Raw genomic sequence first — 22,352 nt, 5'->3', positions numbered from 1 at the left:
TATATATATATATATATATATATATATATATATATATATATATATATATATATATATATATATCAAAGCCAATCTCTGTGTGTGTTGCCATGAGTGGAGTAGTCTCCTCTCCGATGACCTCTTCCTCCTCCTCGTCTATGGCGCCGTCTCAGACCCCAGGGAAGGCGATGGAGGAGGTGGAGGTGTGGAAGGACATCAGCCTCAGCAGCCTCAACCAAGACATGCCCTCCACGCCTCCCCTCTCGCTCCACTACCATCACGACTCCAATCCCACGTCCACCTCCACCTACGTCGCCGGCGTCACCCTGCAGGACTTCCTCTCCGGAGCCTTCAGGGTGGCGGATCCGATCCCTCCCACATGCTGCGTTCGCCGCCCCGCCACCCTCAGCCTCGGGCCCGGCCAGTTCCTCGACTGCCTCAGCCCAAATTCCAACTGCAGCAACAGCGACGGCTCCTTCTCCAGCTGCTCCGCTGGGTTCGCGATGATCAGGAACGGGGCCTTCGAGAACGGCGACGGCACCGTCGTCGACGGGCGGAAGAAGCGAATGATCAAGAACCGGGAGTCGGCTGCTCGGTCCAGAGCCAGGAAACAGGCATGATCCTCGTCTCTCTTTCTCTCTTGGCTCTTCTCTGAATTCTGCAGTCTCTTAAGAGTTCCTAAACAGGCTTATACGAGCGAGCTGGAGACGGCAGTAGAGCATCTTTTGGAAGAGAACAGGAAGCTAAAGCTCATGTACGAGGAGGTAATCCATAGACCCAACAACAGGGACCTTCCATGAGTCTGCGTCCGCAAGAGAAGGCTACCTTAGTCTCCTATGTGCAGGATCCTATTGTACTTTCTCGCCCGCTCATGTCCTCCTTTTGCTTGCGCAGTTGCTTAAGCAGACGATGGCGGCTCAGCCACCTGCCGCCAAGAAGCGGAAGCTCCAAAGAACCTCAACTGCTCCGTTTTGAGGAAAGAGGGGAGCCTAGGAGCTTCAACCTCAGCGGCTGCGGCAGATGCAACCCTCTCTCGCTCTCTTCTTACAGGACAGTGAGTTGAGCTTGTCACAGGTTTTGCTTTTGCAAGGCATGGCAAGCTCCTTGCAGAGGAACAAGACAGTCCTAAGCTGCTGCATCTAATCCTACAAAATAAACAAGTCTCTCTCTCTCTCTCTCTCCCTCTCGGTGTACACATATGGACCTATCTTCTCTCATATGGTCTTCTGCGACATGGATGCTTCGTGTTTGTTCTTTTGACAGCAGGTAGCGCTTGACGCTAGTTGAGTTTCTTGCATTGGATCAACGTGTCTACTTGTAGTATCCTAGCTGTCTCCCTGCGTCTTCTTCTCCTTTCGTTTCATCAATAACAGTGCATCTCGGATGATCTTTACGACAAGTAAGACCAGCAACCTTCACCTCCTGTCCTATCTTCTTCCCTCTTCTTTACGCCTTCGAGTGCAATCCAGCTGCCATGACAGAAAGGGTGAAATATGTCGTGCTTGTAGATAAGTTGATCACGCGATAAGATCTTACCGTCACCATTGTTGTGATGGTGAGGTCTACTACTCCACGGTCTTTTCCAAGTTGACAAGATCAGATGGTGATTTCCGGCGGGGTCAGCAAGCCCACCACCCTAATTGCTTCCTTTTGCTTCTTTCCACACTCATTGTACATGATCCAAAACTATCTTTCCAGAGAATAATAGTAGTAAACGCTGCTTTCACCCCTTCAATCGTTCTTTGACGCTCCGATCAAAATCGCGTGTGCGAGTATTGTGGATGCTCAGCTTTGGGATTCTAATCTCGACTCTCTCTAAGAGGGATTTTGTTGGGATCAAAGTGATCTTTTTCGGCCTATATGTGATACCACTTCAATACAATCTAGGAAGCATGCAGGGTGTTTAGAAGCGTGACTCGATGTGCCTTATCTGTGGATAAGAAGGACAAAAGAGTACTTCGTTTCGGATATTATATACATGTGATTCTTTCTTTATGGGAGATTTTTTTTATAAACAGGGTATTTTTCAATTGGTATCTCATTTTATTTTATTTTCTTAAATAGTATTTTTATTTATTTTTTATTTTTTTTATATTTTAGTTTATTATAATATTTTTGACCTGTTATAGGGCTTTGGTCATCAGAAAAGTCTACTTAAAATCAAATATAATAAATAATTTAAATATTTTTTAGCTTCAATCAGATTAATTATAAGTCTAAAATATTTTATTATGATCTATCTATAAATAATGATAATAAATAATTGAAAGGAGTTTTTAGCTTCAATCAGATTAATTATAAGTCTAAACTATTTTATTATGATCTATAAATAATGATACTAAAAGAAGTATGATATGATGTCACTTATAAATATTTTGTATAAATAAAATATTTATAAATATTATTAAAAATATTATAAACGAGTTAAATAACAAAAAATAATTGATAAATATAGATAAAAATTTTGATATTTTTTTAAGTATTTTTAATATAAAAGATATTATTTAAAAAATAAAATATTGTAATAGTCTATGAGTATAACATTATGTCACTTATAATATTTTTAATAATATATACTATTTCTGATACATCAATATTGTAAATATTATTAAAAATATTATATAGATGAATTAAATGAAACCATTTTAAGACTTAAAAATTAATTAAAAAAATATGATAAATTTTTTAAGGAATATTTTTAAGTATTTTTAAATTAAAAATTTATTAAAAATAAAAAAGAAGATATTTATTTTTAAAATATTTAAAAATATATATATTTTCTAAGAAAATCATGGGTGGTTCCCCCGATTGCCCAAGTGTAAGAGCTAATCCTCGGCGTCTACTTAGGGATTAGACTCCCCTCATCCAGAATCCTCTCATCCCCATTACTTCAGAATGAGCTATAATTTAATTGTCGGAGGAGTCACGTCGAAAAATCCCTTTCGGCATCGATCTTTGTGTAGAATCTCTAAGACGATCAAAACCTACATCGAACGCATGAAGACTACCTCGGATCTACCTTGACCACCTCATTCCCCATAGCAACCGCCTCACTTGATCATCACAAGAGTCACTTAGATAACTTTGCATCTTCATGTCAAGATCGAGTCGTGACGACTCCTGGTTGACGGTATTAAGGCAGCAACATATTTAAATACATTTTTAACTTTAATAACGTTAATTACAGGCCTAAAATTTCCCTATAAATAATGACACTCAAAGAGACATGATATGATGCTACTTATAATATATTTAGTACATTAATAAAATATTATAAATATTTATAAAAATATTATAAAATAATTTAAAAATATTTTAATTGATAAAAAGAGATAAAATTTTTAATGAGAAAATTTTAAGTATTTTTAAATTTAAAGATATTATTTAAAAAATAAATAAGATAATGATCTATGAGTGACAATCAAAGATGTATGGTATGATGTCATTTATAATATTTTTTAATAATATCTATAGTATTTTAGTAAATCGATATTGTAGAAAAATATTATATTTGAATTAAATAAAAATATTTTAAGAGTAAAAATTAATTAAAATAGATGAAAATTTTGATGAATATTTTAAGTATTTTTAAATTTAAAATATTATTAAACAATAAAAAGAAAAGATATTTTTTAAAAAATATTTAAAATATAAATATTTTCTAAGAAAATCTCTCAATTCTTTATGTATGTGTAATATCCAGAAAAAAAAAAAAAATCTGGGACTTCGTTTTTGGATATTGCCCAAAGGAAATAATCGGAGGAAACGGAGGCTCGAGAGCGGACATGTAAAAGCTGATGGATTAAAGTGCTACTACATCTGTCGCCGGAACTCCTTTTTGATTTGTTCTATTCTTTTCTGTGAACTTTGTCAGACGTGCCTGAAAAATCCTCGGAATAATTCATGAGATACTTACTGTCTCAAACACCTGCGGTCGATGTGCACACGAGCTCGCTTGGGTGAGGAAAACATAAGCCGACTGTGTTGACGATGGGCAACATCTATTAAACGAGTGTTCCACAGTCATCGAGAAACCAGCGAGGCAAAATAAACTACGAGAAATGGAATCGTCAAGCAAACATCACTTGATTTACACCAAGCAGTCGACAGCCATAAAATATGACAAAGAAGTTGGAGATCTGATTCTTGGGGTCAGTATATTCTTGGAATCGTCAAAGAGAGAGAGAGAGACAGTCTTGTCACTCTACACAAAAAGAAGTCAGAGGTACACAACATGACATGTTGGTCGCGCAAAGACATGATTAGTCCATCGTATGCTTTGTTTCCTCTTTGGGATTTTTTTAGCCATTATTAGGATCGGCCATATCTTTAATTAAGAATATTTTAATCTTTATTGATAATTTTTTTAAAAAATTTATTATCTCTCAGACCATTGGTAATAATCATTTTAAATGATTTCTACTTATTTTATTTTCTTTCCAAGTGATACTTATTTAAGAATTAAAAATATATATAATTTTTTTTCTTTCTTAAGAGATATATTCATATATAAAAGCATCAAAGATACCCAACAAACTTCTCTCATAAACATAGCATCACATAACTCTTATTCCTTCTTATCATTTTAATCATCCTATTTTTATTCTATGAATAATATCTTTATGAGTTTTAATTTTATTAAAAAAAACCATAAACCAGCTTGTGTCAACAGATTACATACTGCAACAATAAAAATGCATTGATAGGCACATATAATTTGGAAACACACCAGCAACTAAGTAATAGTACACAGCTTGTCTCAACAGACTAAAAACAGTTGCCAAAAGCTCACCAAGAGTTCCATTTGGGTCATTCTTGGAAACCAACTTTGCCAATGCCAATTCCACTGCTGCTCTGTCTTTGCACCCACCTACCAAGAAGTTGAATAAAACTAGCTCAGAAGTTTAACTTGCAGGATCAGAGCCTGACTGTCCAAATCACGATTGAAAAAGATCAAGTTATGTGTTTCACTTCACCCCACTCAAAACTTCAGAAAAAGAAGAAAGCTATTAGACAATTGAGGTAGCATATTGCTTAATGATCATTGTCATCTTGTGTATCATAATCATCTCGATAAATGCTCTCGGCCATCTTCCAGACTTGAAGAATGTTATCTTCTGCCGCACTGGCAATGACCCATGGCATCTCAGGGTTCCATGAGAATTCTGATATCTTTGCGGTGTGACCTCCATGGACAAAAAGAAGCTCGGGTGGTCCATCATCAGCATCTTCAACTGTTTGTTCATCTCCAATCCTGTTCATTTATTTACAGAAGTGAAATACAATTGAGCTGGATGAGAAATCAAAGCTAGGGATCACAAAAAGCCCAGGTAAAGTCTATTATCTGGAACATTTAAATGCAAATGATGCCAGATTATGAATCCACCAAGATAATAATAATATGCTGAAACATTAGCCCAAAGAATAACAGAGCTAATTGTACTCAGATGGAATAGACGGGAGGATGATGAAGTTTATAATAAAAGCTACGTAATACAGGATTTGCTGATTGTATGTACGTACCATGATTGGAACTTACATCATCTCTCATCAAACCAAATTACGCATATGCAAGCATCAGATATCACGTCTGATTTATTCACAGATACAGTCCAACCAGCAATTTCTGATACATGACCATAAACTTCAGGATCCTATGAAGTGCTCTCACCACATTGTATATCTTTGATTTCATAAACTTTTTATTGTTGCCAATATATACACTATTTACTGACTGTAGCTATTAACATGCAAGCTCTTGTAAATGCATTTATATAACTTATATAGTGTACAAGAATCAGTGAAGGCTTAGAGTTGCTTCAAAGACTCAATTCAGCAAGTATTATGAAAGTGCACTGATACAATTTGTACAAATATAAAAAAATTTGCTGGAGAAAACTTCATTCAGTTAATGGAGTTGTTGGATCATTAATTTAGTTTGAAGAGCAAGTATTCACTTCTCTTGGTTGTTCAACCAAGTCCTATGATTTACAGAATTATGAGAAGAATTGCAAAATTTGACACAAAACATACAAATATGCAGAGTAGAAGTCAGAAATCGGTGTTAGCGTCCAATGTGCTTTGTTTTTGTTTGTTCAGCCATCCTCCATCTAATATGTACTTGAATTCAATCTTGGAGTTGTTCATTTACCTAACACAAACAGTCAGTTCTCGAAATTTCAAGGAAATCAAATGATGCTTAATACAAGAGCCAAATGCAAGTTCATCCCACACCAGTTTCATATTTTTGTCATTGTAGATGCCCCTTGCTTTCGTAGTTGTAAATCTCCCATCTTTAGTTATGCACTTAATCTACTACTTAAGCAATTACTAACTGTATAATCTTATGTTGCCTGGCAAATTGACAAATTCCACCCTATTGGCAGTACAAGCTTAGATACTAGATATGAGTTTTGCTTCAGTATGGCCTTTTTTTTGCCTTTCTTCTGTTTCTACATTGCCAAGCATGTTCTGCCACTAAGAAGCTCATCAGTTGTATATCAACTATCACAGGTCAACATGAGCCAGAGTTTATCAACATGCCCACACAAGGCAGCATGTCCCATGCCTGTATCACATCGACACAGGCTAGCCTAACAGAAGGTATTAACTTAAATATGTACAGAATAGAAGAAAAAATACCAGGAATCCAAGGTAGAAATGCTGCATGCATTTGGTTCAAAGTTATATATACCTGCAAAGGTCCCAAATCATCAGCCTTTTGTCAGCAGCAGATGAAGCAAAAACAGTTTCATGTCTTGGGCTCCATTCTACTTGAAGCACTGCTCCCCTGTAAAATCATACCCAGTAAGCTCTATGATCCTCAAATGGGACCCCTGTAAGAAACTAGACAAGGACAATTCCATGTACCTATATGATTTTAGACCATGAATTTAGAATATACAACAAAAACAAATGACAAACTGCTCGGTTAACAGAAGTACAATGCTACAACAATCTAAAGAGGTAGGAGGCTGGCTATCTGCTAGAGGTGACAAGAACAAGGAAAACCTATTTGCTGCACCCCTGTGCCCCACTGCCTGAACACAATTGCTGTAGACAATAATTCCTGGAAAAGATCTAAAGATCTTAAGTTACAGGAAAAATGCAAAATCAGACAGATTTGGAGTTATCCTAGTAATCCAAGTATATTAGAACTCAGGCCACAATCTTAAAATCAAAATATACTTCATTGCTCGTAGTGTTTTTGAAGACAGACAATAATACAAGTGCAGACGCTGTAAACCTGTCAGTCTATCGAGAAGGATATATATCATTCTAGAATTTCTTTTAATAAACAATAGCCCAAGTTCCAAAAAGCATTAGCGGCTTCCTTCCTGTAGCTACTCAAACCAATCCCAAGTCCGCATCCAGCTACCTGAATTATGTAGTGAGACATAAAAGAGAAATGAACAGCCTCATTTTCATCCTTCAGCCCTTGTTCATTTCTATCAAGTACCATGAGTTGTATAACTATGGACCAAAATGGCAACCACTACCGACGATCGACAGAAGGGAGAACAGATATATCAGCCAAAGTTATTAAAAATCATGAATGGATATGATTTCTTTTTCTTGTATATGAGGAGTGTCCTTTATATTGGAAGAAATATGTTTTCCCCTTTTTCTTGATTTTTTATTCATACTTTATACATATGAACTCTTGCCTTGACTGTGTCAAACAGCAACACAAGTCAAATGCTTTGAACATATTATAGCACATATATTACATACACTTCAGTTGACTTGTTTCATGCATAAGGATTCTACATATATCGAAAAACGCAACATGCATGTATTTAAGACTTCTGACTTACTTCAATGTTAGAAATCTATACTTCTTCCAAAAGTTCTGTACATGGTTGAAGCATTTTGCTGAATGAATGTTGATTTTGTGAATGACCGTAATGCATATAATAAGTTACATTCGATCATTTATTACCCAAGTTAAACTTAAAATATCCTAATATGCAATATGCAATATGCAATGATATACAAAAATATATTCATTTATTTATTTCTGTGTCCATGTGCCATCTCCTACATTTTAATGTCCATATGGTGTTATGTTTGTCCATTCTTCATTGGTGAAATGGAAAATCCTTGAGCCTGGGAATTCTGCATGCATATATGTTATCAAAACCAGGTGTGTAGTGGATAAAACATAATAAACCAAAAGGCTTATAATTGTCTGGAAATAAGCTACACTTTTTACTGACATTATTTTGGTCTTTGGCAAACAAAGGCACCCAATATAACAGCTAACCAGCAAGGTTATTAACTTACAATGTCTATGTTGCTTCTTTGCTTGATAGTGAATTTAGCATACTTTTCCTTTGCTCTTTTCAGCATCCTTCTAAGACATTTTGTTGAGTCCTATTTTACATGAGTGCAATATCAGTTTCATCTAATCTAAAATCTATCATAAGTTTCCTCTTTATGTTTCTCAAGTTCAGACTGTTTTTTCCTTCCACTTTGATAGGGCCAATACTGATGTTGTCTTTTTTATTTTATCTTTTGGTTCTAAACACGACACTAGCACAGTCAACGAAAGGGAAATCCTTGAATATGAGAGACTTTAGCAAATCAATGTGTACTAAATCCAGGAACATAGTGAATGAAACATAATCCTCAGCCAAACATAATCCAGGAGCATGTGTATTGAATACATGATAATTTTACACATCAGGTAAGTAGGCTTCTAAAATTAAGATTCATTTTAATTAAAAAAACAAATAACATTTCAAAGATAAGATAGATATGTTAGTAGAGATTTAGATGGCAGATTAAGCACTAACCATTGGGCTAATGAGTTCAATATTGGTGAAGGTAAAGGTCATATACATACGTGTGACTGGAGAAGGTATGCAAGCTTGTTGTCAGTTTTCTTAGATCAAATAGTTTGATGGTTGAGTCTGAAGATGCTGTCACCAGAGCCCACTCATTAAATGGATTAAATGATAGAGAATTGACCTGGGGGAACAACACAAAAATAATCACATTCTAAGTGTTTATGCAAATGACAAATAACTCAGACCATATGAACTTATATAAAGTGATTTCATGTAATTAATAGCAAAGCAGAGAAGCTCCAGAACTTCTAGTTATAAAAATTTGTATTAGAACTCGAATTTAACAATATGAGGCCTTTTCCTTCAAACAGTTCCAGTGCAACATATGCAAGCAAAAGATCATGACATCTTGCTTCTAGAAATCTAAGAAAGGTATTTCCAAAATAAATGTTTTCTTGATGATTCTGTTATTGGCTTAAAATCTAACAGCTGGAAACAGAGAGATGGTATCTGAAAAGCTAAGAACACAACAACCTCAACCATGATAAATTGGTGCTTGTACTTGTGTTGAATATAGTATAAGAGAAAAACTGCTAACAAATGCAAATCAAAGTTGATGCTCAATCCAAGCCTCATACCATATTGCAGGTATGGTACTGATAGTGGGCACCTAAGTAGGCCTGTCTGACATGATAATTATGAAGGAGGATCAGAACATTCTGAAGCAGCTAATTTGAAGAATCCCATACAATCAAAGTAATGAAGCCCAGTCAGATAGTTTAATAGCTCTTAGCATTGATCTTAAAACTCCCAACTGGTTTCCAAAATGTCTTCTGTATTCTCAAAGTTGCAAGTGACATAGTTTAAGGAAACAAGACAAAATAAATTAATTTTGTGTTTGTACAGTTACAGGTATGCCATGGATACATCTTCTAGAGTTCCTAAATGCCTGCACATGTTGTGTCCTTAACTCCATGGGTCAACAGAAGCAAGTCTCTGCAAGTTGCAAAGCAATTAATTAAATGGGATGTTGAAGTTCAGTTAAATGTACATTGACGCTTGCAGGTGCATAGATTTCATTATATATATTGCGAAAGAAATCAAGATGCTAATATTAGACAACAATAATCCCCATAACATTCCCATGAAAGCTGCTTCACCTCGTCTTCATGAGCTGTAACCAAGTGTTGAGGCTTTTTCAAAGATGATGACCGCAGGTCCCATATCATCAAAAGATGGTCATCTCCAACTGACCCAAATATGTTTTCATTCTTCAAGTGCCAAGCAACATCTTCAACTGCAGAAGTATGAGCCTACAGCAAAGCGAATGATTTTAGATCTTTCATAAGAGATGCCTTAGATATTAATGTATTAAATGGTCATAATTGAGGAAATGTAGTATGATGTAATGCTGATATATTTTTGCTTATATAAATGGATATGGAAAGAAAGAAGATCCTTCTTAATTCAATCATAAAAATTGAGCTCGCATGCCACACAGTTTACCTCTGGGCCATCTCCAAAATCTTTATAAAAAAATAAGAAAACATGATAAAACTAGCCACAATCAGAGAGCTCTGAACCTCTCAGCAAATCTTTCTAGGTTACGAATTGATTCCTTACTTGAACAAGATCTATCCCACAGAATAAAATCAGCAAGATGCGCATACAAGAGTTGGGATCAAATTTCAATATTAATCTACAATTTCTGCATTTTCAAGCAATTGGTGTTCAAATACTGAGATTCTTCTTATCAGTAAATCAAAGAAAATACAAATCATAATGCCTTTGTTTTAGGATAATTTGGTCCATTCAGCAGGGTGAAACAGTCTATGAACGTGGTGGAATTGCTTTAACCCATTACCTCAAACACATGCTTTGCGTCAAGAAGCTTCTCCCCTGGAGACATTCCCACGTCCCACAAACAAATCTTGAAATCGTACGATCCGCTCAAGAGATAGCCCTCCTTGAGGGGACTCCAGGACACCCCATAACCTTCCGTGGCATGACCCCTCAGCACGAGATCCGGCCCAGCATCCGTACCCTCGATTGGCCTCGGCGGCCGCTGCCCACAGTCGAACACGCGTACTTCCGCGCCACACGTCTTGGTGGCCACGATCGAGGGTCTCTGCGGCATAAAGCGGGCACGATTGACCTCTCCCCGGTGGGGAATGGTCTGCGAGATCTCAACCTTAGGGATTGGGGCTTCGGGAGGAGGCGGGTACGGGAACGGGAAGAGGACGTCGGCTGCCATGAGAAAGTTGGGGGCCTCGTCGGAGGTGTGGGTGCCGAGGAGGAGACGATGGGTGGCGGCGCTATCGCAAGAGGAAGAGGAGGGGAGCCATTGGACGGTGAGGGAGGGCCACTCAAGGGCATGGGAGATGACGAGATCGTAGAGGAAAGGGGTGTTCTTCTTCCACACCGGGTACTCCTCCGCCGCCACAGGCGCACCTTCTTCTCCTCCCTCCACTTCCTCCATGTCTCTCTCCATCCCGCCCGCCAAAACTCAGTGGTAATGGCGGGCGGGTGAGATGGCCATGTATTTAACCTTGAGTTGGGATCTTCTCCAGGGGAAATCGACTCGTTACATCTCGACCACCCGTCGACCCATTCCTCACATCTCAAACGTCCATTTCACAATCCCCCTTATAAATGGACGGTGAAGATGTGACTTAAAGATAAATAAACGGTTGAGATGTGATCACTGCAGAATCAGATAATTGTATCAATCGGAGAGGATCCTTATCCTATGGTCCAACTTGATCAATCCAGGAGATTACGATTTGACACGTCTCAACAATAGAAAATAAATCTTCCAAGCCATCTTTAGTTGTAGGCAACCAAGGTAGATGCGAAAAGTAATACTAGTAGAGAGTGGACTTCTCTTCGATGGGTGAGAAACTTGTACCATAGAGTAGGCTAAATTCTCGCCTCGGCTCTATCCTTCATGCCTGCTGTTAATACTATTGATAAGTCATATAAGCAGTGAGGGTCTTAAGCAACTAGGTCCGAATCATCTCGGGTGGACATGTAAGGGTTTCTAACGAAGGTTGTTCGTATCTCTCATCCGACATTTTTTAACGCATCAAGAAGAGCTCTTATAAGAATTTTGTCGTCTTTGAGGGTGATGAGTTTTCAAAAATACGTAAGCTATGATAGTGATCTTTGGTAGATTGTTTCTTAAACTAGATGAACGTTCTTTGTCCTTTGAGGGAGAACATTTCGTGTGGGATATTGTGGAGGTGGATCTCTCACGACCTCTGAAACATGGCATTTGAGTTGGCTAACTATAAGATAAATTTTTTTTAACTTCTTTCTTATGAGAAACTGTCCTTTGTTTGTTTCAATTATGATCGTGTTAGCCACAAAAACTTTGATTGCCTGAGCAAGAATCCTACGATAGCCCCCCTTTGTTTCAAAAGAGGATGTGAGGATCTCATTACCATCAGAGCAACCGTCGGTTGAGCTAGATGGCTCCCATCTAGCTAGTCAAAAGAGTATTGCCTCAACACATATGTCAATATATAGCCCATGGATTCATGTCCAAAATCACAGTGTAAAAAAAATAAAAATAAAGAAGAATCGAATGTTAGGTCAAAGTCAATGATCAAGAATTGGGTCGGATGAATCAAGGGATACACAGAAGGATTAGACGATGTAGTGAAAGCTTGCCAGAAGTTTATCGGGAGTTCACCGAAAGCTTGCCAGAAGTTCATCGGGAGTTCACCGAAAGCTCGTTGGAAGTTCGCTGGAAGATCACCGGAAGTTCGTGGAAGTTCACCGAGGTGTCGGTTGAATAATTGACGTGTCGAACAACTTAAATTATTATATCATAATTGTTTTAGCGTTAAATATCGTTGTTAGAACTTTAATTTGAGTTAGTTTTGGGAGAAATCCTATTAATTCAATTAGGGGCCAACTGGACCCAAAATATGATTGAATTGGGCCGGTTGAATGGTCCATTTAGCCACTTGGAGCCACGTTAGGTGGTGGCACAGCACAAACTAGGTGGTGGAACAACATAAACTGGGCAGTGGAACCGCTTGAGGCTCGACCTCTTAGGTGGTTTGGACAGTAGTATCGCCAAACCGGGCGGTGGTACCATTGGCAATTAATGCTACCAAGTGGTGGTACCATCCTATCAAGCGATGGCATCGCTAAAGCTCAATCTTCGAGGCTCTGTCAGGCGGTGGTATTGCCCAGATTAGATGATGGTATCGTCTAGTGTCAGTCTACAAGTGATGGTACCGTCTAGTACTAGCAGTGGTATCACTAATACCCCTAAAACCCAGGGTGAGATAGTTTTGGCTCCAAATTTGAATCTATTTATGGTCTATAAATACCTCATTCATCCCTGCTCGGTCAAGACAATAAGTAAAACAAAAGTAGTATGAAAACTTTATGGTAAATCCTTGAGAATTCTCCTCTAACTCTAAGTTTTGGTTTTAGTTTAAGAGAGGGATGAGTGGCTTGTAAAGGTTAACTCTTGAACCCGTGAAAATGGGAAAAAGAGTTATAAGAGTAGTTGAGCTTCGCCCATTGGAAAGAAGATCAGTAGTGGAAGCCAATGGCCTCGAGTGAAGAGGAATCAGGAGTAGACGTAGGTTATGATGATTGAACCACTATCAAATTAGTGTGCCTCCCTTTCTCTGCTTGTTTACTTATTTTGTAATTGCTTTACCTACTCATTACTACTCTTGCAAATATTTAAAGTTAAACGTCTTTCTGATACGGTTTTATCGTATGATATTTTTGAATCGATGTCGTTTTCCTAGAAGCACTGATTCACCCCCCTCTCTTAGTGCCGACTTGATCATAACAATTAGTATCAGACCTAGAATTTTCTTATTTAGTTTAACACCTAAGAGAAATGACTTTTATTGACTTTCAAGAGGGTCACTCTATCATTTGTCCTCCTATATTCAATGGACAATCTATACGTATTAAAAAATACGAATGAGAGTTTTTTTGCTTTCTTTAAACTTTGATTTATGGAATATTATCGAATATGATTTTCAACAACCCTCTAAACGTACGAATGAATGAAATTATTTTGAAAAAATTATTTTTGTTAAATACAAAAGCTATTAATGCTTTATTTTGTGTTTTAGATAAAAATGAGTTTAATCGTATTTTGACTTGTGAGTACATGATATTTGACATATTTTTAAAATCACATACGAAGGTACTACTAGGTGCCCTACAAGCCAATCACGTGAGTGATGACACGTGTGACTTGACACGCAATTTTTTTGCTTATTATATTTTGATATTTATTATTTTATATTAATTATATATATATATATATATATATATATATATATATATATATATATAGTGATATTCTCGGATCATGATGAGATCATGATAATGAGACCAATTCACCTTTAAACATATACCCTAAATAATCCCGATCATAAGTTACTCGAGAAGGACATCGAGATAACCAGACAGACTGGTGTGTTGTATACTCGTCCATATGATGGATGCAGTTGGTCTCATAGCTACTCGTATGGGGACACTAGGGATACAATATAGGTACTCATTAGAGAATGAGTTCACTGATTAATCCGCTTATGAAATGTTGGATGGTTGATGATGCTTTATTATCAGACAGCGATTCCGTAGTCCTAATGGTATATCTGGTCATTAGACTTGAGATACCAAGGATGTCATGTATAAGTACTCCTCTCTTTGATATCAGACTTATAGATTTGGAAGTTCCAAATCTAGTACAACCGATTATTGGGAGTGGCAGCCAATCTTACGATGGCTATTGAGTATTGATAGAGGATCATTCTCTCTCAGTATCATAAGAGAAATATCCCGTGTGTTCTTGCTCAGACAATTAGGGGGTTGGTCACTGGTCGAGAGCAGCGGCGACGGTGGTTACTGGCCGGGAAACTTCCGTGACCGGCGGCTATAGTAGAAGATGCAGGGTTGCCCTGTTTTGATCACCGCTAAGAGGGAAGGTTGCTGTCGGGGTCGAGAGGTAATAGTGGTGGCGCAGTTGGGGGGGAGTGTCAACCGTCGGTAGAAGCGACGAGGGGGGTGGTTCACTGGTCGGGAAATAGTGGTCATGACCCTTCTCGCTCGAGTAGGGTGGGGTCGTGAGGAGGGTGGGTTACTAGCCAAGGAGCAGTGGCGGTGGTGGAGAGATGAGTCGCCTTGTCCGAGAAGCAACGGCAGTGGTGGAGAGTGGAAGGTTGCTGGCCGAGGAGCAACGATAATGGTGGAAAGACGAGTTGCCCTACAGCGGTGGTGTTAGAGAGGGGAAGTAGGGGTGCGTGGTTGCCAGCTTTTTCCCTTTTTTTTTTGGATGATGATAACTACAGCAAGAACGCCCAGGATTGCTACTCTAATACCAAATAATAAGACCTTAGGTTTTTATCGTAGAAGAAATAATGGAAATGGGATGATCACTTCAAGGGGATCGACCTCCTAGGGTTAGTCAAAAGACTAAATATTATTTGATTTTTTACAAAAAAAAAATACATCTCTATTTATAGAGTTCCACCCAGAGTCTATTAGGACTTGTACTCTTAATAATAAATATTAAATAAACCTCTATCCGACTCTAACTAAATTAAACAGACTCAATAAACATTATTCAAAAACTCAGAAAATAAAGGGGCCCTAACAGGGGGTTAGCTAAAACAGTGGGAGGACCTCCACCAATTTAGTTGTTGGTTGTTAAAAGTCCTTATCGCACAAAGTCTTTTATTGATTTGGAAGATCAAGAATGAACCTATTGTTAGGATTGAGTCGACATTAAGAGGTGGGGAGGGGGGGGGGGGAGTTAAATTAGTACAACAGATTAAAACGTCGGTTTAAAAATCTTTGTATGTTAAAAAATGATCTTGAAAGATAACTTAAAAGCGTGTTTATTCGTAAGGGTAGTGAAATCCAAGTAAGGAGGAAGTGAAGCTATTGCAAAGTAAGTAAATAAAAATAATAGAAATACAAACCATAATTTATAGTGGTTCGGTCGGTATGACCTACATCCACTTATGATTCCTCTTCTATCAAGGTCACCGGCATCCACTGATGGTCTTCCTTCAATAGACGAAGACCAACCACCTCTTTACAATACTTTCTCCTTTTCACAGGTTTAGGAGATAACCCTTACAAGCCTCACACCTCTCTTGAATGATCACAATACTAGAAAGGAAGGAGGAGGACTTTTCTTTTACAGCACTTTTAACACTATAAGAATTCAAGATTTTGTTCACACTTTCATTCCCTTTCATGCAAAAAAAGGTAGGGTATTTATAGGCCCCAATGACTTCAGAATTGGAGTAAAAAGTGTCACATCCCCGAATTTTTAGGTACTGGCGGTACCACCACTATTATTGGGTGGTACTACTGTAGATTGACACTGGGCGGTACCACTGCTCAGTCTGGGCGGGACTACCACTTGATAGAGCCTTGAAGATCGAGCTTTGGCGGTACCACTGCCATTATTGAGCGGTACTATCGCTTGCAGATTGACACTAGGTGGTACCACCACTCAGTCTGAGCGGTACTACTACATGACAACATTTACTGCTGATGGTACCACCACCCATACCACTTGGGAGATTCGGTCTGTAGGTTGTGCCACCACCGACCATTACTTCAAATGCTGAATGGGCTGTTCAACCGGCCCAATTCAACCCTGTTAAGGGCCTAATTGGTCTCTAACTGAGTTAGTGGGATTACCTCCAAATTCTAACTTAACTTAAGGTCTAACTATGATATTTAAGACATTTAAACAAGTAAACTTTGTCCGATATATCAATTGCTCTTCTAGCGAGCTTCCGATGAACTTTCAACGATCTTTCGGTAATGTTCCAACGGACTCCTAACAAGCTCCTGGACTTTACGATGATTTTCTTGGCAAGTTCCGACAAGCTTCTTTGGCAAACTCCTAGACTTCTTGGTCAATTCCGGCAGAACTTCTGATGAATGTTCAGACTTCCGACGAACTCCTAAACTCCCAATGAAGTGTCGATCTTGACGTCGACTCAACATCTGCTTCATGTCTTACCGCTATCGTAGTTAATCCTGTATACTTTTCTCAACATATAGATTAGAGTAAATAATTTATCAATTGATTTTATTATCAAAATCTGAGATTCATCAAAGATTTAACAATCTCCCCCTTTTGATGATGACAATTAATTAATGACGGAGTTAACTTTAACTCCCCCTATCTATATGCCATACTTGAGAAAAGATATTCTTGAATTCAAGCATCCAACTGATAAGTTACATTCATTTAAACTTATCAACATGCACATCATGATACTTATCATGATTTACCAATATGATACCATGTATTTATCAATAAAAATGATGTCAAGGCATGATATCCATTTTCAAGTCTAATGATGATGGACAATCATCATTTTTAAATATGATATGAATTTCAAATATAAAATTTAGCAAAATGACAATTCTTGATAAAAGATAACAATTTATCATTTCGTGGCAAGATATCAATTGTAAATAGCAAGTTAAGCTCATGATATCTTATCATAATGAAAGACGTTTATCAAGCCTTCATTAAACATTTTAAGTATCTACAATACATATGAAATACATTTTGAAATGTTTCAAGTATTTGCGATGTATTATGACGTATTTGACGATTCCAATTATATTTCAAGCATTCGCAAAGCATTCAAGCATTTACGACAAGATACATTTTATAAATTTGTCTCAAACATTCATTTAGTCATCAATTTGTCATATCAAGATACATTTTATACATATGTCTCAAACATTCATTTTGTTATTAATTTGCCATATTTCTTCCCCTTTGTCATCAAAAAAAGGAAAATAATTCAACAATACAAGTGTGATAAAAATTCAAGCAAGTTTCACACTAATTTATCCGAACCATAAAGGAAGGTAAGCAAAAGCTGTACATGATAATCTATTTTGGATAAGCTAACATTTTTACTCAAAGGGCTTTTTGGTTCTTCTTTAGACGTGCAAGTTTCTTTCTTCCATTGTCATAAAAATAAGTAGAAAAAGAAGAAGGATAAGGAATGAATCCATTAAGAACCAAATTTATGAAATGATTTGAACCAAATCAAATTCAAAACAATAAGTGAGCTTCATTAAATCACGCTTCAAAAATTTTAACAAAGAGAAGTGATTCATGAAAAGGATCAAGATATTTATACAAAATCAAATCCCCATTCTTGCAAGTGATCATCTCATACTCAAAATTCATAAAAATTCTTCTTTCACGAGAAGAGTAAGGAAGAATTCATGGGAAGAGAGCATCATATGAAAAAGAAATCCATGAATAAGACTTCATAAATCAAATCTATTTCTCATTAAAAATTCACAAGTGTGAAATCTGTGAAAAATACATTTATCAATGAACTCTATGAGTGAAGGGACTAAGTATATCAAAAATCATTAGGTTTGTATAAAATAAATTTGATACCAAGTAGATTGATAATCTGGATTTCATGAAAACCTTTTAAAAAAAAAGAAAATCCAAAAAAGATATAAATCAAATCATACATTCGGACAATTTAACATCCTTAACTCCCTTCTAATGAAATCAAATTATTCTTCATTTAAAAATTTTATAAAGAAATCGATCAATTGATATTTCGTATTAATGAATTCTAAGATTATATCATGATTATTAACATAATCTTATATAAAGTGATGCCTAATGTTAATATATTTAGTTCTAGAGTGTTGAATAGAATTTTTGTTAAACATATTGCACTTTTGTTATCACATTTTATGAGAATATTCTTAAGATAAATTCTATAATCTTCTAATGTATTTTTCATCTATATAACTTGTGCACAACATGCACTAGCCACTATGTATTCGGCTTCGGTTGTAGATAGTACAACCGAGTTTTGTTTCTTGGAAGACTAAGAGATAAGTGCATAACCTAAGAATTGACATGTTCCGGATGTGCTTTTTCTATCTATTCTATATCTAGCAAAAACGCATCAGCATAAGCAATTAATTCAAAGTTTTGGATATTATAATCCTAGATTAGTGGTTCCTTTAAGATATCTAAAAATTCTTTTAACTACTTTAAGATGAGATAGCTTAAGATTAGATTGAAACTTTGTACAAAGTCCTACACTAAACATGATATTCGGTCTAGTTACGATGAGATATAGTAAACTACCTATCATACCCCTATAAGCTTTTAATCAAACTTTCTCCACTTTCGTTAATGTCTAACTTAGTTGAGGTACTCATAGGAGTATTGATAGCCTTTGAACTATCCATATTAAACTGTTTTAGCAAGTATAATACATATTTTGTTTGACTAAGAAAAATACCATCACTAAGTTGTTTGATTTGTAAGCCTAAAAAGAATGCTAGTTCCCCCATTCAACTCATTTCAAACTTTAGGCTCATAATCTTGACAAATGATTCACATAAAGATTCATTTGTAGAACCAAAAATAATATCATCAATATAAATTTGAACAATAAGAAAGTTATTTTTAAAATTTTTAATGAATAATATAGCATCGACTATGCCTTTAGAGAAATTATTTTGGATAAGAAATGAGCTAAGTCTCTCATACCAAGCCCTTGGGGCTTGTTTTAATCCATAGAGAACTTTAGTTAATTTAAACACATGATTAGAAAAATTATCATTCTCAAAACCAGGAGGTTGTTCAACATAAACTTCTTCGGAAATAAAGCCATTAAGAAAAATACTTTTAACATTCATTTGAAATAACTTAAAATTATTACTACTAGGCAAGGAGCATCCTTGTGGCTTCTAATCGTGCCACAAGAGTGAAGGTTTCTTCATAATCGATACCTTCTTCTTAGTTAAAACCCTTGGCTACTAATCCAGCCTTGTTTCTAATCACGATACCAAATTCATCTTGCTTATTTCTAAAGACCCATTTAGTACAACTATTGGTCATTTGGCCTCGGAACAAGCTTTCATACCTCATTTCTCTTATATTGGTTCAACTTCTCTTGCATTGCGATAGCCCATGAATCATCTTTCAAGACCTCATCAATGCATTTAGGTTCAATTTGAGAAAGAAAAACACCGTTGGTACAAAAAATTTTAAGAGAATAATGAGTTTGAACCCCTTTTGATGCGTCTCCTATGATTAGCTCCTTAGGATAAGCATCTACATATTTCCATTCCTTAGGTAAGGATGTTTTAGAAGAAGGTGCATCCAAGTTACTAGTTGGAAGAGATGGTTCATTTAAATTAATCAAACTCATTTTTCTTAAATTCGAAAACTTTATTAAAGATAACATAAATAGACTCTTCTATAACCAAAGTTCTTTTATTAAAGATACGAAAGACTTTAGAAATAGTACAATAGCTAAGAAAAATCCCATCATCGGATTTTGCATCAAACTTTCCTAAGGCATCTTTTTCATTGAAGATAAAACATTTACAACCGAAAACTTTAAAATATGAAACGTTGGGTTTTTTGTTATTCAACAATTCATAAGGAGTTTTGGAAAGTAATGGTCTTACTAGAACCCTATTCATGATATAACATATCATATTAACGGCTTCGGCCCAAAAATATTTGAGTGGGCTATGTTCGTTTAACATAGTTCTTATCATTTCTTGTAAATTTTTATTTTTTTCTTTCTATTACTCCATTTTGTTAAGGATTTCTTGGAGTAGAGAAATTATGGTTGTATCTATTGGATTCACAAAAGTTTTAAAAATTATGATTTTAAAATTCACCACTATGATCACTCGATGAAATCATAAAGCCTTTTTCAATTTGAACAAGTTTAAAAACTTAGAAAAATACCTAAAGAAATCACTTTTGCATGCCAAGAAGTATGTTCAAGTGTATCTACTATAATCATTAACAATGACAAAGGCGTATTTGCTACCTTCTAAGCTTGATATATCAATTGGTCCAAACAAATCCATATGGATCAATTGCAATGGTCTAGAGGTGCTTATTTGATTCTTTGGTTTGAAACTATCTTTTATTTGTTTTCCTAGTTGACATGCATCACACACATTATCCTTAACAAACTTAATGTTAGGAATACCTCTTATAAGTTCTTTAGATAAGATTTGAGAGATTAGTTGCATGCTAGCATGACCTAATCTCCTATGTCAAAGCGAAGCATCGTCATTCAAAACCAAAAAATATATTTTATTATAAAGATCATCAATGTCAATAGTGGATATATTATTTTGTTTTAGGACAATCATAGAGGTGTTTTTGTGTGGTTGTTCAATAATGCAAGCATTGAAATGGTTGTTCAATAATGACATATCCTTTATCACATAATTGACTAATACTCAAAAGATTGTGCTTTAAGCCATCAATCAATAACACATCTTTAATCAAAAGGTTGGATTTGTTACCTATGGTTCCTTTGCCAATGATTTTACCCTTGTTATTATCTCTGAAGGTGACATGCCCTTTGTCTAGACTAGTGAGCTTAGAGAATTGAAATGGATCTTTGGTCATGTGCCTTGAGCATCCACTATTAAGGTACCATCTCTTGTTCCTAGCTTATGATGGTAAACATTTCTTATCTCCAATAGCCATTAGTACGTAGTGAGCAACTTGCTCGGTGTTGGTTGGCTCCTCTTTTTTGGATGCACATGAGTCATCCCAAGTTGCTTTAAAAGCCTTCTTCTTCTTTGGTTGCTTTTTCTTTACTTGGGGATATTCACTTTTAAAATCCCGGCTTCTTGCATTCGTAGCATATAACTTATTTTTTCTTGAGTTCAATTTTATTTTTAGTGTCATTTTTAAATTTATTTCTTTTTATAAATTTTTTAAACTTTCTTATCAAGAGTGTCAAGTCATTATCATAGTCCTCATCACTTGAATTTTCTTTTAAGTGGTCTTCATGAGTTCTTAGTGCCATATCCTTCTTATTCGTTAGAAGATTGTTCTCAAGCTCTTCATGAGCATTGCAAGTCATCTCATAGGTCATTATTGACCCGATAAATTCTTCGAGAGGAAAGTTATTTAAATCCTTGGCCTCTTGAATGACCATTACTTTAGGATCCCAACTCTTTGGAAGGGATCTCAAGATTTTATTAACAAGTTCAAAGTTCAAAAAATATTTACCAAGAGCTTTTAAACTATTGACGACATCAGTAAAACGGGTGTACATGTCAACAATAGTTTCACTTAACTTCATCCGAAACAATTCATAAGTATAAACTAAAAGATTTATTTTTGACTCTTTTATTCTACTAGTGCCTTTGTGAGTGATTTTGAGTATGTGCCAAATATCAAAAGTCGTTTCACAAATAGACACTCAATTAAACTCGTTTTTATCTAAAGCACACAAGGCATTCATAGCATTGACATTTAAAGTGAAAGTCTTCTTCTCCAACTCATTCCAATCATTCATTAGAAGAGAAAACTTTTGAAAGCCATTTTTCACAAGGTTCTATAACTCAAAACCCATTGAAATTAGAAAGATCCTCATTCTAGTCTTTCAATACACGTAATTCGTCCCATTGAACATGGGAGGACATATAATTGAATGACCCTCTTGATAGCTAGCAAAAGCCATCTCTATTGGGTTTTAAACTAAATAGAGAGTAACCGTTCTCTGATACCAATTGTTAGGA

General features: G+C 36.1%; 2 protein-coding genes across 3 annotated transcripts; one reads left to right on the top strand and one right to left on the bottom strand.

Annotated features, from left to right (window-relative positions):
* Positions 1 to 67: 67 nt before the first annotated feature.
* LOC135587330 (bZIP transcription factor 27-like) lies at positions 68 to 1,276 on the top strand. The gene is made up of 3 exons (XM_065078606.1): positions 68 to 593; positions 666 to 743; positions 874 to 1,276. The coding sequence occupies exons 1-3, from the start codon at positions 90 to 92 to the stop codon at positions 952 to 954; spliced, it is 663 nt and encodes a 220-aa protein (XP_064934678.1). The 5' UTR covers positions 68 to 89; the 3' UTR covers positions 955 to 1,276.
* Positions 1,277 to 4,657: 3,381 nt separating this feature from the next.
* On the bottom strand, positions 4,658 to 11,296 carry LOC135676395 (WD-40 repeat-containing protein MSI3-like). 2 transcript variants are annotated; one of them, XR_010514264.1, is made up of 6 exons: positions 10,636 to 11,296; positions 9,932 to 10,084; positions 8,828 to 8,952; positions 6,674 to 6,769; positions 4,956 to 5,233; positions 4,658 to 4,849 (listed from the first exon to the last, which is right to left on the bottom strand). XR_010514264.1 is itself a non-coding variant. In XM_065187524.1 (5 exons), exons 1-5 carry the CDS (start codon positions 11,260 to 11,262, stop codon positions 5,014 to 5,016), a joined length of 1,221 nt encoding a protein of 406 aa, XP_065043596.1. In that variant the 5' UTR covers positions 11,263 to 11,296; the 3' UTR covers positions 4,658 to 5,013. The 2 variants fall into 2 exon arrangements, 1 of the variants encoding a protein (XP_065043596.1); XM_065187524.1 differs by having other exon boundaries at positions 4,658 to 5,233.
* Between the last annotated feature and the right edge of the window lie 11,056 nt (positions 11,297 to 22,352).

Source organism: Musa acuminata, chromosome BXJ1-1 (assembly GCF_036884655.1).
Source record: "Musa acuminata AAA Group cultivar baxijiao chromosome BXJ1-1, Cavendish_Baxijiao_AAA, whole genome shotgun sequence".
NCBI lineage: Eukaryota > Viridiplantae > Streptophyta > Magnoliopsida > Zingiberales > Musaceae > Musa > Musa acuminata.
Note: the sequence above shows the minus strand (reverse complement) of the source record. Positions and strands in the feature narration are given on the sequence as shown.